Genomic DNA, 17,615 nt, shown 5'->3' with positions numbered 1-17,615 from the left:
TAGGTCCTATCTTAGGGGATGGCAGGGTGGATATCATGAATCTTGTGAAACAGCAATAAAAATCTTTATTATTCAGGAGGAGACATGAATACAGCCCAGTATCCTAATACTTATGATGGCAGAAGAGCGAGCTTCATGGAAGAAACCCAAGTAGGACCTGCTCTTCTCAAGGTAACCCCCAGACTCTTAGAGACTTCCTCTGCCTCCCCGTCTCTGCATGCTGTGGGCATGTTTCGCATACTTACTTTTTAACATTATAAAACCTCCATTTCTTATCTAATGCTACTGTAGATCAAGTGACCTGTGTATTAGCCTTTCTGCATAAATAAAGGTGATGTATCCCTTAAAGCTTTTTCTACATAGGGAAAGAGTCTCCAAGATTGGATCTTAGGGATTTTTCTGGTTTCCCCACCTCTTCACACTGACAAGCTTCCCTCTGGAACCACTCTGCTTTTGGAAGAGTTGGTTCCAGAGTTGTTTTCCTCTTTACCCAGGAAAGGGAGAAGAGAGGAAACAGAAGGTCTCATGTGACTGGGAAACAGGTTCTACTCACAGCAAAGGGATCCAGGAGGTGTTACATCTTTACTGTGGAGAAAGATGTGTCTGAAAATCAACCCCTGTGTATTCTTCACAGGACCAGAGAAAGCCATTGGTGGCACTTCCAAAGGTTTAACTAAGCAGTGAAATGCACCAATGAAACTATCACTTGTGGGCAAAACCCACCAGTTATTGTTTTAAAATTTGCCTGAAGCACCACTACCGTGCAGTATGAAGGCAAGGCTTGGGGAGTGGCACACCTGCCAAGTTATCCCACGAAATTGTTACTCTAATTGCAGACTTGTGACATTTCATATTTGTTCCAGAAAAAGAAATGCACATCGAGTACTTCTTGACCATAACAAATGACCATAGCACACAATCGACCACATTCCTTGTTCTGAACAAAATGGCATATACAGTGTCATCAGTTCAACAGCATATTCTATGGAACCAAAGGTACAGTCAACTCTGGGGAGTTTATGACTTGTTAAACAACCTGCTGTGTCCTGGGGAGGTGCGATTTGCAGCAGCAAGTCTCTAGAGCTCAGTGTCCCATTTATAACTTTGTGGTAATTACATGAGCCACTATTCAATCATAATGCAGATAACACAGAAATAAAGAGTGGGTTCTTAATGGGTAAAATATCAGCCTTCAAAAGAGCAAAACCCTCTGAAAAATATGCAATGCATGAAATTTATAGTGTAAACCTCCACAGAAACCCAACTTAAAAAAAAAAAAAAGCAACAGATAGAAGGCCACTAATCTGCCTATACTGATATTTCTATTCTAATGCATATAAAGAAATAGTTACCCATTCACCATTACTATGCCTTGGTCCTTGTGTTTTCTTCAAAACTTTGCCATAGAAGAGATAGTACAATCCATTAAATGGGCTTCTTAGAGATGATAGTTTCAGCTCCACGAAGATACACAGTTTATTTTCCTTATTCCTTGCCAAACATTTGACACAACCAGAAGGACAATGAAAGTCACACCACACTGGCATATCTGGTAAAAGCAAGCTCTTGGCTAAAAACCGCTACTGGAGAATTGTAACAATTTCTGAGTCCACAATCATGCCTTTAAAAAGTGTATATAAATCCTAGCAAAGGCACAGTTTACATCTTAAATAACACAGAAACATCTGAATCGTGCTCAACCCAGCCCCAACACAGCAGAGCAATAATGTGGTTGCGGGGAGGGGGAGTAGGAAGGTGGGGACTCTTAGGGGATGGTCACAGAACACAGAAGCAGACACGGGGCACAGTCACAAACACCAGTGAACACAATTGAGCACACATACAATACAATACGAGAATGCAATTTTTAAAAGAAAAATGATATAAAAGATGGTTTCTCACCCCTCAAAACAAAACTGGAACTTTGGTTTACAGGCCCGGCTATGCCCATATGCCCTCCTCGTCATCCTGTGGCCGGCCCGGGTAGGGAGGTGCACGGAGAGGAGAGGAGGGGAGCACCGGAATGAAAGAAGAGAAGGTTAGTTACACCGTGATGCACTGGAAAGGCACACTGATCTTCACTTAGTTTTTTAATCTTAAAGAGTGAGGAAAAAAAAAAATCTATAGTAACTTAAGTTCCACATCACTGACTTGTCAAATCCATAACTGTATTTGGCATCTATGGGGACCCCCACACAAAACATCCCACCCGCCCAGCTCTGACTCTGTGTCGAGACTGGATTAGAAGATTAAAATTAGTCTACATTAGCAGATGATTATATTTTTGGAAAGCATGCAGTCTGAATTGCATATGCCTAGGAGTAGATTAAACCTTTTAAGTAAGCAGAGAAGTAATTATAGTAATCAAATACCCTTAATTTCTCTTAAGCTTAGAGTGTCAATAAAGGCTGAAGAAGAATTAAAAAAAAACAACTCCATTTACTTGGGTGAAACAAAGTTCTGTAGCATGCAATAATTCACATTGGTTATTTCACAAAGGCTCAAACATGCTGTGATCTCCTGGAATTGTCAGGTTTTATTTTGCTCTCAGCATAAAAAGGATGTGCGCGCCATGGAATGATTATACATTTGTATGGAATGATTGCAATCAAATAAGTTTCAAAGAGAAGAAAGTAAACTTTCGATTCAGTAGAATGCTTGTAGAAAGAGAGTTTCTGTTTAACTTAGAACTGTGCTCAACTATGGATAAACTGAAACTTATTTGGTCTGAATTCTTGTTGAAAATGTTTCCAGAATGGCTCTGGCCACTTTCCTCACTTAGTGAAGGGCCAATAGGCAGAGCAATTGAATCTTTGAAGACAGAAGTAAATCTCCCATCCCAAGGTACTGTTCTGAACAAGAATTCTCACTTTTTACTGCAAGGATTAAAACAAAGTGTAGAAGATTGAGTGGTTCATATCCTGATCTCAAGCATAATTTGGGAGCTGTGTCTTTTAATAAATCCCCAATGAGCTGGGTTTTGCCATGATTTGCTTCTTTGTTTTGAAAACCAGGAACAGGAAACAAAATAACTTGGATCATTTTCTCACCGTTTGGATTCTTATTGCATAAATTGTTGTAATATTTGTTTGAATCATATAAAAATGCCAGTATTTCACCATTTTTGATCTAGAAAAACAGCAATTTCATACAGTTCAGTTGAACCTTGCCAATAGGCTATGGTAATTTTCATCTATTCAAGCATTCAGATCTGTGGTTTTTGAAGTGAGTTTTCATGTAACTTGCTTCTTTTTATTTCTGTATATTTTATTTTGCTCACTTGAAAATGTTATTCTGAGAAGAGAGCCAGAGTTTACCAGACTGCCAAGAGGGAATCTATGGCCCACGAAGGGTTAACAATCCTCAAGTGATTTGAGTCCACCAAGTGATTTGCACAGAGTACAAACTGGACAACTCAGTGTGAATATGCATCGACAGTTTAGATAGGAATATTCTAGCAAAAAAATAAAGTACAATTGATCATTTTAGCTGGGTCTTTTCATATATAACTTATCTGTGTCTATTAACCACTATAGAATCTAGCAATTGCTCCTGGCAATAAACTTCTCTTTTCCCTACATAACTTGAGAAATATGTATTTTTATATTCATTAAACTTCCTCTAAGTTCCTGGAGAAAAGCAAAGTTAATGTCTCTTTTTATGCTAATGAAGAAGGAAAATCTACCGCCTGGGACCCTGGGGCATCCACAAATGGGTTTCCAGAGGTCTTGCCATCCCTTGAAATTCAAAGCAGAATGTTGTGGGTATGTGTGTAATATATTTCTCTGGACGGAAGCCCTAGTTTTCATTATAAGGTTTTTGACCCCCAAGGTCACTGCCATAGGAAAACTCCAGGCACAGAGTGAAGCTATGATTTGCCAAAGTCACAAAACAAAATAGGAGGTTTTCCCTAAAATGCAGCCCACAGCCCCTGCTGACCACTTCTAAATGGCTGTAAAATCACTTTCCAGGCAGAGCACTCTATTTCATTTTGCATCTAAAACCCAACAACATGTATACATTTAGTTTGTTTCAAATCCACTCATAGAGGGTTTTAAATTTTGAAGAAGAAAGGAAGAAAGGAAAGCCACTGCCACCAAAATCTACTACTATTTTCTTAACAGTGAAATGTGGTCTAATGCAAATGAGTTTTAGCAAATTAAATATATTAAAAAGTGGTAATTAATTATGATTGAAACAGACAGGAGTTGTAGGTTGAAAATATACACTGCCAATATCACTACTGTGCCTCGTCCACCATAGGAATAAAAAGGAGCTCCCAGATGTCCAGGGTTATTAAAAACCAGATGTTGAGATCGACGTCTTGTATGCTGGTGAATAAAGTAAAGAAATATGACAGTCCAATATAAACTTTGCTAACATTTAACATGGCAGAAATGTGGATAAATTCCTTTAGTGAACTCGGAATATTATGCATTTTTTTCAGGTTTTTTGTTTCTAAAGTTGAAAGTTTTTAACAGAAAATAGAAAGAGAGGTGGTGGCCATTTCTGGTCTCTCTAATCTTCAAAGCTTAAACATGAATTGACCCTAATCACCAAGTGATCTGGGTCAGAGTGAGTGTCCGCTTAGGGAATAAAAAACAAAAATGCAGGAGCTAATCAGAGGGGGAGCTCCAAGTATTTCCAAACGTTCACAGCTGTCTGACTCCTGCATTACTTACATCTTTGTATGCAAATATTAATTTGTTCAGCAATCTTACTGCACAGAAATGTAAATTTGGGGGCCAAAAAATACAAAACAGATAAATGTCACTTGATCCCTAGCTTCATGCCAAGTTATTTAGAAATTCTTGGGACTTTCAAAATGCATCTATCAGGTCTGGGAGAGTCTGTTTCCTTGTTTTTCTGTTTCTAAATCTACTTTGCAGCGGCTTTTCTGGATGTTGTCTGGTGTTACCTCCCTTGTGTGTCCTTCTTGAGTGATTGCTATGCCAGGAGTTGCCAAAATATAGAGGAAGAAAGCCTCTGCTCCATCAGGCATCTGTGTGTTTTCTTCCACAGCATCTGGGGATGGGAACATCCAAGGTGGGCTGAAGCCCAGAGCCCAGTGACCACAAAACACAGCAAATTTTGAAGAGCAGGGAGGCTTAGTTATCAAATAACCTCAGGATGAATCTGTAGCTCCAGAGATTATATGAGGCCTTGATGGAAATCCTGCAGTCCCAGATGCTGAGTTCTCAAAATACTAAGATAAAACAAAATTCCTCACCGGATGGACCACTTACAGGGCTGTGATAATGACAAGATCTAAGGGCAAAGGGATGAGGCATCACTGACAAGACAGGTGACTTCCTATTGTGGGGAGGGGGACATTTGTTAGCTCCAGCAAAGAAGGTCTCGGAAGGAATATGGCATATAAGCTCTGGGAAAGAATATAATATTGCATGATAAACAGCTCAGTGCAGACTTTTAATTGGTCTCTATTTTCAAGTATTATCTATAGTTAGCTGGCAAGCCCCAGCTCATCACTGGTTGTTTTTTTTTTCCTCCCCAAAACACCTCCATTTCTCTTTGAGTTAACAGCCAGAGTTTTTTTCTTGAAATTGGAAGACCAGATTCCTAATGGGGGCCTTATCATCACACCTGTCCTCGCTGAAAATGAGAGTGAAATGATGGAAGCATCACCTTCAAATCAGCCCACCGCCACTGTGAGAATTCAGCTAGCCATCTCTGCCAGAAAGTTCACCCTGGCTTCCTTGGGGGAAGGGATGCAAAGAGATTGTCCTGGTTATTACAGCGTCTGGAATAAACAGTCACCAGACTTCTCCCTACCCCCACTTCAGCCCATGACTGCTCTGACACTTTCTGGAAACATCGAGCTCCAGGACTCTTCTAACTTTGGCTGCACAATCCTGGAAGCAAGACGGTATGGGATTTACGATGTGCCCTGTGTCTGGGTTCAACCAAAGCAGCTCCTCTTGGCATTTCCAACTGCAGGTTTGGCCAGTGTCGAGGAAGACAAACACACGTGCAAAGGAAAAAAAAAAAATGGGTATGAATCTGGAAAACAGGGGCACCTAGCCTTTTCAGGGCACTAGTAAGTTTACTCTCAGGATCAAGTCCAAATCTTCCCTCTGGAGACCTTCCACCCCTGCTTTTCACCTCCCCTGCCTCCTGTAATGCTTAGTCCATGGATGAATGTTTCTGTTCGGGTGATGAGGGCAGGCATGCCTGTGAACTCTTGCACGATCTGTATTGTTACAGCCTGTGCGGCCCATCTGCAGACAAGTTCCCCCCAAAGAAGAAGAAAGTTCAGATACTTCCTTTATACTCTGTTGAAATATAAATGTTAGTTTATTTCTGACCTGGGCTAGAAATGATCCAGCAGGTATTAGCACCTGTGCAAGGTTAGAGAGTATGACAGCTTTCTGCGTTTCTTCACTGGGTCTCACCACTGCTCCATGACATAGGAGTTGGGAGGCTCTTTGTGCAGATATAAAAGGGAAGTCTCAGGAATAAAGATCAGGTAGCTCACTGAAGGACACCTGGCCAGGAGCTGTGGAGCCAGGGTCAAATTCCAGTCTACCTGACCACAAAGGTATACCTTTCTGACATGTGAACTCTGAAGCCACAGAAGAAAGAGCTCATGTTGACCCTGAAGGCATTTGTTGGTTCTGCCTTTCTCATCCCTGAACTACTTTGGACTTTGCATGGCCCTCTTTCTGAGCTGTTGAAGGTCCTTGTTGGAGTTGGGTGGCACAACTTAGGTTGGGTCTCTCTGGCTCTTGGAAGAAAGAGAACCTCACATGCAAACAGTACCTGTCCTTTATGTGGGCATACATCAGCAGCACCCCAGTGAATTTCATGGTCCCTGAGGGAAAAGGCAGAGACTTTACTCACTTCACACTGCCTCACAATGCCTCAGATGTGGGAATTTAACAAATTATTTCCAAATGAGTAAGTATATAGGATTGGTTCTTGCTTTTCTGAATGACTCAACTCCTCTGAGACAGAAGGCTGCCTGGAGTCCAGAGTTCCTTAGGGTTGCCAAGATTGTGTTTACTCATTTCTCCCAACGATGGCTCCTTCACCCTTTGCACTGCATCAGCTACCTCCCTGGTTTATTCTTCCTACCCCGGCTGGCAAAAAGCTGAATGTCATTGGCTGAGGGGGAATTCGACAGGAGATGTACATATTTAAAAACAACAACAACAACAACAACAACAACACTGGGGTGTTTCTCAAGGAGGAGGTAGAGACTAAAAGCCCATGCAGTCTGTGTTGGTTTCTTCTCAGCAAGTTCAACTCACAGGGCCTGAGGCAGGGCAATCATCTGAGGCCTTTTTCCAAACCACTGAGAATATTACAGAAGTGTGTGTGCCCGGGGGGTAGGGGGGTTCTCCTTCACATCTAATGAAGTATCTTCAGGCACTTTCTTGATTTTGTGGGGGGCCTTCATTGTGGGGCAACTTGAAAAAAGTAGTTTTCTATTTCGTTCAAGCAAAAGTAATTCTGACAAACCAGTCTTTGGTGCATGGCACCAGATCTCTCAGCTGAAAGAGGCAAGGTACCCAGCTGTAGGTAGAAATGCTGAAAGGCTCTAGGTTGGCCAACAATATTGTTTCAGAGCCCAAAGTCAACATCTGTTAAAAGCTGAGCCATTGCCAGATAGTCATAAAAAAGGGGTGAGGGTGGAGACAGGCTTTATATTTGCTCTCTCATCCATCAGTCATTAACACTTGGCTTTGTTAAATACAGTGAAAACTGTGTTTTTAACATGACTCTGGTTCTGCCATTTTCTGGCTAGTGGGCAAACAAATCCCCTAGCATTTTGACTCATCATTTCCTCAGCTGCCTCAAAAAGAAAATGGGATCATATCCTGACCCTGATACTTCACAGGGTGCTGACTGAATTAAATTAGAGAATGTAAATTAAACCACTGCGTAGTTGTTGCAAACATAAACTAGGCATACCACCCGTTGGTAGCATCTGATGGTTTGCTACTATTGTAACAAATTATTTGACATTGCACTAAGGCCAAAGGCAGAAAGGGTAAAAAGGACCCAATATGTGTATAAAATTTCATCCTTAGGCATTTTGGCATCTCTGGGCTGTTCCCAGCTAGAGGTTATTCACATCATTCATATAGAGATGCTGAACCAATTTTTAAAGAGCCATTACTGTGTACATAAGGTAGTTTTCAGAATTGCTGTGTGTGTTTAAAAGATGTTTCCGATTCTCTTTCCTGGGCTGCTCCCGTTATCTTCGGGGTGTTGCAACTGCCTGGTGTGCACAAGTCAAACATGATCCTTATGACATCAGTTCAAGAAGAAAAAGAGGAGCAATGGTGTTTAGCAACAGAAAATGGATCTCTCTGCTTTCAGACGTTTCAAGGTTGGCCACCCTCTTTCCATGGGGAAGCCGAAGTGCTACGTCTTCGACAAATGTGACTGGATTAAAGCAGCAAGTTGAAAAGGAATCAACCCTCCAGTGTTGCCAAGATGAGTTACACCTGCAAGCTGGGGAGTGCAGGCTGTGTCTGAAAACCCTTGTTGACTCAAAAGATACAGCAACAAATCTTTTAATGAAACCCTAATACTGCAAACAAGGTTTAAAAGTAAGAGGAATCAGTAAACCGGGGGACAAAAACTTGACCCAAAATAGAGTAAGACTGAAATCTTCAACAGGCTCAAAGCCTCTGTAAGGCAGAAATCCTTTTCTACCAGGAGGATCCTGCTGCATTAAGCAGCTCTCCTTTTTCCCATGCATGAAGACCCTACCTGGCAGGGTTTATCAGACGTGCCCTCATGTGCTTACATGTCAGGACTTAACATCACACCCAGATTAAAGAGCTTTGGTAACAACCTGCTCATCTGCAAAGGCTGCTTCCCAGCGGCTGTCACCCCGCCTCCCTTGCTCTCCTCCTGTGGCTTGTGATGATTGGGTGAGCTCGAAACTGCTGGTAGGGGAAGGAGAGTTAAGCACTCCCTGAGCAACTGTTCAGACATTTGTTCTCATGTCCTTCTTTACCTGTGGCCACACAGAGAGCCCTGGCAGGGTCATTCCAGAGCTGCTGCTCCTAAAAACAAGCAAACAAATAAACTGCCCCCTTTATTTCCCAACGGTGAGAAACCACACATTCCTCCAGTTTTAGTAGCTTCAGAGATTTTTAATAGTCTTTGAGGATGGAGAAAAAAGTGACATCTGAGCTATCTTTCTATTTCATCTACTTTTAAAAATCTGTTAGGTTTTAAACACAGCGTCTTCCAATTCACTTGTGACCAAAGGAGTGTTGGCGAAGAGGCAAGGAATCACAAGAAAAGAATTTGTGACTGTGTGGTGGTGGATGTTAACTAAACATATTCTGCTAATCATTTTGCAATATGTACATGTATAAAATTATTATATCATATGCCTAAAACAATAAAATGTTACATGTGTTATATCTCAAATTTAATTTCTAATTATCTTTTGGGTTTTTTTTTTTTTTTTTTTCAAAAAAAGAAAGAGACAAATGGCTCACAAAATTTAACTCAAAATGCATCGCAGGATATCTTTGGCTCCAATTGTGAGAGGACCAGCCCAACAGTGGGGACAGCTGAAATCTCTGAACCCTTCTCCCATCCAATCAACTTCAGCCCAACAGAAGCCTTCTTCATGGGTTTTTGAATTTGAAGCCTTCATCCCTACATGAAACCAAAACCCAAGGCCTCATCTAAGAAGTGGACCAGGAAATTAGGCTTGCAGTGTAAAAAACCTAATCGCTTCTTAATCAGGCCAGCTTCAGACATACTACTTGGGTGGGAAACTGATATTAAAAACTGAAGATGTGTAACTTTTCTTATTAGGTTACTGTCATAGGGAACTCAAAATTTGTGCTTTTCTCTCTTGTTCTATAACTGCACTTTACTAAGCTCTGATACATGGTAGTTAATTTTTCTTCTATGTAGGAAACATGAAAACATATTTAATGTATTTACACACACACATATATATGTATATGTAATGTATATTCAAACATGTACTCAGGGGAAGTTAAGGAGAGAAATTTCCAGTTAAACATGATCTTGCGAAATTCTTCCATATGTGGAAAAGTCCTCAGTTCGTCTGACATATAGCGATACATACATATATACACACAGGACACTATGTATACATTTATCCCACATTCATTTAACCTCAAAACATAAAATAAATTCTTTTTTTTCCTCCCTAAGCAAAAGCTAGGAATAACAACTCTATATACAGAATCCATCTTCGGAGGCCAATGGAGCAAGTTAAACCCCTTGTCTGTTTGTTAGAATTCAAAGGGCTGCACTTTGGCTAATCTGTTGGTGAAAGTACAAGGCAAGCAGGGCATCAATCACAGACCCCGTCTACCATTTCACAGAGAGGGGCTGTGGGCAAGTGGGGAATCCAAGGGCCTTGAGTTGGCTTTTTGAGAAGTAACAGGACCTAGGGAGGGGTTGCTGTGACAGCTTTGTTCCCCTGGTGGACAGTGAGACTCTACGAACTCCTTGCTGACCAAACATAAAATGCAGGCCTCTGGGAGAAGGAGGAGGTGGAGGGGGAAGAGCTGGGGACTTTTACCCCACAGATCTGGGACTAAGAAACAGCTGGGGTTTAGAAATGTTGTCATCAGCCTCTAGCTACCACCTCAATGAGGACCTAACTGTAGGGGTAGCTAGACATTCCCCTCCTATGGAAAGGCTCTGCAGGACACTCACTAATTCTATCTGAGAGCAGGTACCTAAGGCTCAGGTGTATGTAGCATGGACAGAGGTGAAGGGGCAAGAGGTAAGAATCCCATTTTTATCTTGAGCTATCTTAGGGTCTTTTCGTCTGTAAGAAGAGGGAAGAGGGGAGATGTTTGGAGACCAGAAATCTCAAAACTAAGGTAGCAAGGGTTGCAGCCTCTGTGAAGCAGAGCACAGGTGGCAGTCAACCTCAGTGGGATCACTGAGATCATTTCACGATGTCCTAGCACACAATCTGTGTATCTACCCCATATACACAGCTTGAAAAGAAGGCCACATCTAGGTTCATTAGTGACCAAGTCATTTGATGGTTTATGGGAAAATGACACGTGTCTCAAGTAAAATTCAATGGGAATTTTCAGCAGAAAGTCAAAGTGGCCATTTCGTGTTCTGAAATATGTCTAGTCATGCAAAAACCAGTCTTAGTGGAGAGCCAACATGTGTCAAGACCACCCAGCAACCAGGAGCAACAAAGAAAGAACCGAAGTTCACTATTTACATCTGCAGGCAAATTCTGGAAATGGCCAAGTAGAGTAAGCAATATTTAGGACTAAGGCAACCAAGTTTCTGGGAACAGATTAACAGAGCAGTCACCCTAAAGTTAAGGATGCAAAATGGAAAATCCAGCTTCTGCCACAGTAAGTTCACTACCTTAAAGTATGCCCCAAGCCCTGGCAGATCTGATAGCAGCCCCTGGCCCTGAGAGGCATCCTCTGCATTGATCTGGGAGCCTGGCTTGTCCTAGGACCTGTATGTATAGACTCCTTTGTGAGTGAGCAAGGGGCTGTGGGCCTTGGGAGTCCACTACTAAGGGCCCTCTGTAACCTGGAGCACTTCCCCTCCCCCTCTGTGCCATGCTCTCACTCTGGTAATTCCATGGCAGCGGGGAAATTGCAGAAAGCTGCATTTTCACTTGCACAGGTTTAGCAAGAATAAAGAGTAAAGGGGAACACCATACAGTACTTCATTAGTAAAATAAATAAATAAATAAATAAATTCAGTTAGTTAAATGTGAGAAACATAATAAAGGATTTATCAAAGAGTAAAGAGGAACAGGTGAAATGGGAGGAAATGAAAGGATAAAGTCACATAACAGAAGAATGTAAATAAAGACGAAAGTTGGGGGAAATGGAAAGAGAACTGAGGAGATGACTTCTTTTTCAACTTTGGAAAATACATCAAAATAGGATAAAATTTACTATAATTCAATGGGAAAGGGGAGAGTACATGTGCACTCTAGAAAAAGTTGATATTATAGCCATGCAACCATATTTAATACATGTGGTTGTGTAAATACATCCATCCTGACATCCTAAGAGGTTTGCCAACGATGTACAGCACTCAGATATTCAGGACCTCATCTTGGGTCTGTCGATTTTCAGGTGTGTGATTCTGAATGATTAACAACATCTCCGAGATTCAGTTTCTTTACATGTACAATGGGGATCCTTCCATCTGTTTAAACTATTCCCCAAAGGTACTTAGGGAATAGCTCCTTCAGCAGACATTTATTGAGTGCCTACTATGAGCCAGACGGGTGTGAATGTGCCTTACAATATGTAATGGAGTATGAATACAACATAAAATTCAGCCAGCTATTCCCATAATAATTTAGTAAGTACTAAGCTTCCATGCTCCTGGACTATGTAGCCCTCCTTTAGAAATAGGATTTCTAGGGGCACCTGGGTGGCTCAGTGGATTAAGCCGCTGCCTTCGGCTCAGGTCATGATCTCAGGGTCCTGGGATTGAGTCCCGCATCAGGCTCTCTGCTCAGCAGGGTGCCTGCTTCCCTCTCTCTCTCTCTCTCTCTCTGCCTGCCTCTCTGTCTACTTGTGATCTCTCTCTGTCAAATAAATAAAATAAAATAAATCTTTAAAAAAAAAAAGAAATAGGATTTCTATAAGAGGAGTATGAAATTTAAACAGGATCTGAAAGTCTTCGAAGTAGTCAAAAGTCTTTGAGCTTCTCAATGCTGTGAGTGAGCACTTCCATCCAAAAACGAGGGAGAGAGAAGAGACGCAAGTTCTGGGCTTGGAAGGTGCCCATGATCTGAGGTTTTCAGACAAAAATGTTTAGGATTTTGTCAATTAGGCCCCTACAAATTAGAATCAGAGTGGCAGATGCTTTAACAAATGGAAGCACATTTTGCACAAAAAAACCAGTGAGATCTAGGTCCTTAAAGACCCAAAGCACACCCTAAGACCCAGGCGCAGGAGTGTCAGTCTTGGATGCCCAAGGGCAGCCCAAACAAGGCCTGGCATTTTGAGTTGGCTGGAGTGTGGAGTTCACTCTGATGGTATGCTTTTCTTTATACCTGGAAGCCATTAGGAGATTAATAAAGTGCAATTTTTCTAGGGACTATAAAAATCATATGATGCCTGGAAAATAATGAAAAGATTTGGCATAATTGATATGACAAAGAAAGATGCTCCTTTGACAAAATAACAGACATCGGTGACAAGTACAGAGGGCATTTAGGAGAAGTTGAGTGTCCACTTAGCTTTTCTAAAATCAATCTTGGTCACTTTACTGAAAATAAATTCACGAGTGTGGTTCCAGCATGTTCCATTTATTCTCTGGTCTTTGTAATTCCTCAAAGCAGCTTATCAGTAGCTTGTGTCATGGGAATTGTTTGTTGTCTCCCCCTGGAAATATCTGTGCCCACCTCTTGGTTTGAAAAGTTTCCTAAAGTATTATTACAAGGATTTGTCTGAATGATCTACTTGGACATTGGAATGGCTGTGGCCATAATGGGGTCATAGGCCTCCAAGTATCACATCTGCTCCTTTCTCAGGTAAGAGTCTAGACTGTTGGACTGCCACATCCCGCTGACTTCTCTTATGTGTTCTCCAGATTGTCCCTTCCCCTCATTACACTCATTTTCAATTTCTGAGGGTCTGTGTATTTACAATTATCCTTACTTTCCTGTGTCCTCACTCTTTTAATGGTTTCCTTAGTTCAGATCCACTGGGTTTTTGGTGGGATGACTCATTCTCAGACATTATAGCCTTCAAAATGGTATCCCAAGAAATGAATGAAAGAGGCAATCTCATTTTCTGCTATGCAGGGCATAGCAGAAATTGCCTCAACACTCCACCTTCTGATGAAAAACACTGCTGGAAACTGGATTAGCTATGTTTTAAACCAGGTAGTCTCTTTCTTCACCTCATACTCTGAGAACAGTATTTCTCAGAGCACAGATGTTTCTAGAAAAGAAAAGAAAAAAAAAGATTCTATGATCAAAGAAGTCTGGGAAATGCTGGATTAAGTAAAATTGGAGATCTTTCTTTCTTATATGACTTTTTAGATCCTTTGATCTGCTAATTGCACCAAGACTCTCTAAGATTGGCTTATAATATGCAGCATTTTCCCAAAATTCTTTATTCACTGAATCTTTGTTTTAAGACTTTCCTCCTGGGACTAATGTTCCAAAAGTTACTTTGGGAAATGCTCGTCTAGACTTATAACCCTTAGATTCAGTTTCTCCTGAGGAGAAAGCAAACTCATAGTGAAGGAGAAAGGGACAGGGAAGAAATGGAAAAAGAATCTAACTCTTCAAGGGCCCAGCAATACTTAAATTGAATTTCCTAAGGAAAAATGAATTTCTCTGGAAAAGTAGCGAAGTGACTGGTTTTCTTATATTTCTTTATTTTCATGTGTTCTGATCTTTTAATAAAGCTCAAGAGACAATGGCAACATTTTGTAGTCCCTCTTCCAGAAGAGGGTTGGTTGGTCAACCCTCAGGCCACAGGAAAAGTCAGAGCTGGAAGATTCATGAAGGAAATCAGAAATCCCTTGGAAGAGACCTTTCCCCTTTAAGTCAGTTAATACAGGTACACTATGGACATTTAGTTTAAATCCCATCCAAATCAATCCATTTTTCAGACTTTATATTGTCACCATAAGGCTGTCACTTTCTCCTGAGAAGTAGCTCCACTCCACACATATCAGAATATATGCTTTCACAATTATATATAGAGTTTGTAATCACCTGGGAAAGATTTCCCAGTCTTCCGATGACTGTGACATTCTGGAACTTAGTTTTATAACAATTTATGAGCTGTTGGTGATTATAATGGAGGGTATGGTTGTCCTAGACCTGACAATCCAAGTCAAAAAGGTCACCAGCCCAGCCATTTCCATCAATGGAGTCAACCTACTCATGCAGGTCTTCTTAGTCAATTCTATTTTCTCTAATTGAAAGAGTGTAGCAAGGAAGACTTATAGCTTTGCTGACTCCAATTTAAAACCACAGAGTTATCCTTCTGGTCAACGGTATGTCACTTTCAAGGTGAACTTCACTGTAGAGTAAGTTCCTAAGTCACGGGCCCCTAGTTAAGTCATAACCATCTTTTCAATGTCATTTTTGATTGACACGATCCAGGAAAAAACTGAACAAGTGTTGAATTTTTGTCTTCAGATTAGACAGCAAACTCCCTGAAGGCTGGGGTCTATCTTATCCATCATGTTCTTTCCCAAGGCCAATGTAGTGGCTGGCATGGAATATGTGCTCCAAGTATTAGTTGACTGAGCAAATAACCAGAAGCAGGACTCAGATCAGTCCACCCCCCCCACCCCCGCCCCAGGGCCTGGATTTCTCATTTGTAGAAGAGGATGAGGTTATCTTCCTCTATGTCAATGGGTTGCTTAGAGTGTCACTGGAATGAAGGATGTGAAAGTGGAAGACCATCACCATCCTCCCAACAGTAGCAATCACAAAGGTATATTAGAGGTCCTGATGACACATCTCAGCCAGATACTTCTCAAGGCTAACTCTTCTGGGAAGGGCATTTCCCCTGAGCAATGATTTCTGCCCTATGACAACTGCTAGTGTTGGTAGACAAACATAAGAGGGCCAACCAAAACAGGAAGACCTCTATTTTGTGTTTAATAATGATCTCTGGAAAAGTAGCAAGAGACTAGATTTTGTGAGAAATATAATTTACCAGGCAGATAAATTTGATCTGGTATCTAGTTTCTAGCAGGACATATTGGCATATGTGTTTCTGTGATTAAACAAACCCGTTTGTTATCTCAGGAGCTCCTTGTGTGAATCCCTCCCCCAGTTGGGCTCCAAATCCTTCATTCTGCCTCTCTGCTCCTATCTCTCCAGGGGAAAGCCTAGCACCAATAAAACTTCACATTTACTCTTCCTGGGAGAAGGTCAAGGAGCAAAGGGCAATGTGCCAAAAGGCAGGGACCAAGAACAAGAATGAAGACGTTCAGATAGTAAGATGCCGGGTATACTAGAATGGGTGAGTGTGGAGAGGTGGTGATGGCAAGGGAAGAGATTTGAAAAAAAAAAAGCTAAATCAAAGCAGAACCACAGGCAGACAAGATGACGACATGAAATTTATATCTCTCTCTACTTTGCTGATCGCCAAATTAAGAACCATTTTGAGAGCTAATAACAAGAATTGGTGCCTTTCTGCCCCTGGCTTCAGAAAACTAGACGTCCTAGAAGAACACCTGCAGTGTTGGGGTCTCTGAGGGCAAATGCTTCCCAGTACAGAGCAAGGAAAAGCTGGGTGTCGGGTCTGGGGGCCTCCAGGTTGGAGCTACTTCACTGTGGAGTTCCGGGGAGCACTTCTTATGTTGCATACTATATAAATGGCCCCCCTGGAGTTGTACTCCTGGTAGAACATCTTGGAGACTTGCCATCTTAACTTCTTCTTTGGGATACTAGTGACATGAGGTGCATAGGAAACAGAGCCATCTGAAAAACATCTTAGGAGCACAATAAGCACCTCCTCCTCCACGGTTAAACCTCTCTTCACGCAGGTAATTCCAGTAAGCCCTCCTCCCTCACATACCCAGAAATATATAACAAAGGCATTCACACTTATCTAGATGATTCTATTCCTTATCTATGGCCCCATCCCTTATAATTTATAAGTTATACTAGGATCACACACACAAGAAGCTCACAGTATAATAAAGGAGGAAATACTGCTAATATTGACTGTATTAACCTGCTAGTTTGCATTTAATTTCATAATTTCCATGACGTTCACCTTTAGGAGTTTAAATCTTACATACTATCAACAGTTTTTATATTTGGTGGGTGAAAGCACGTATCATTGAAGACCACAGGAGATTTTTGTTTTTGTTGATCCATCTTTTCACTTGCTTCATTTAGTCAAGAGAGAAGATAGGATCCAAATCAAATAAACCAGACCCCTTGACTTAACCAGCTAAAATGCAAGCAAAACTGATTTCTCTTCATGTTGTTTTACCCCACTGTTAATTTGCATCACTAAGGAATTTTCTAGGAAAGTGCTCAGCAAACTCAAGGCTTCTCTGGTTGCCAAGCTCATGGAAACAAAGTGCTTTCTCTTAAAATTCTGAAAGAGACATTCCAAAGTAACCCACCATTAGATACCGAGCCAGCAACAGACTTCATATCTATGAAAGTAGAAAGGAGGGGAGGAAAGAAAATGCATAACATAAACAAGAACAGACAAAACCTTAAAGAGGAAGGAGAAAGGAAAACATTTAGACTCTTTGAGTGATGGAAATAAATACCAAAGCTATTAGTTTCAGTTCAAAGGACGTATCACTTTATGCTGTTTATTATTTCTTGAGGATTATTTATTTTATCTTAAAATATCCAAAGGGTAAAAGGGGTCCTGGAGGTAAGCGGCAATGAAACTGACCTGGTCGGGAGAGGGCCTGTGATTGGAATGTTGCGACCTCCCAGGAGATCGGTGGTGGTGGTGGTGGTGGTGGTGGTGGTAATGGTGGTGGTCCTCATCATAGTTGTCCGCCATCAGCTTCATTCTATTCTGGGTCTGCGCAGAACAAAAACCAGAGAAGACTCCATTAGGAGCTGGAAGACCAGCCAAAGAGATTCAGGGCATAATTATAGCACCTATAGGGCTCCAGAAGTTTTCATT

At 41.3% G+C, this 17,615-nt stretch overlaps 1 protein-coding gene across 1 annotated transcript in view; it reads right to left on the bottom strand.

The window, feature by feature from the left end:
* ERC2 (ELKS/RAB6-interacting/CAST family member 2) overlaps positions 1–17,615 on the bottom strand; it is a 937,761-nt gene that overhangs the window by 165,330 nt on the left and 754,816 nt on the right. The window contains exon 20 of the mRNA XM_047691669.1: positions 17,376–17,510. Coding sequence (XP_047547625.1) covers positions 17,376–17,510 — 135 coding nt within the window. The remainder of the gene's footprint in view (positions 1–17,375; positions 17,511–17,615) is intronic.

This window comes from Lutra lutra, chromosome 1 (assembly GCF_902655055.1).
Source record: "Lutra lutra chromosome 1, mLutLut1.2, whole genome shotgun sequence".
In the NCBI taxonomy this organism is placed as follows: domain Eukaryota; kingdom Metazoa; phylum Chordata; class Mammalia; order Carnivora; family Mustelidae; genus Lutra; species Lutra lutra.
The sequence above is the reverse complement of the archived record's forward strand: the minus strand, read 5'-3'. Positions and strand labels throughout refer to the sequence as shown.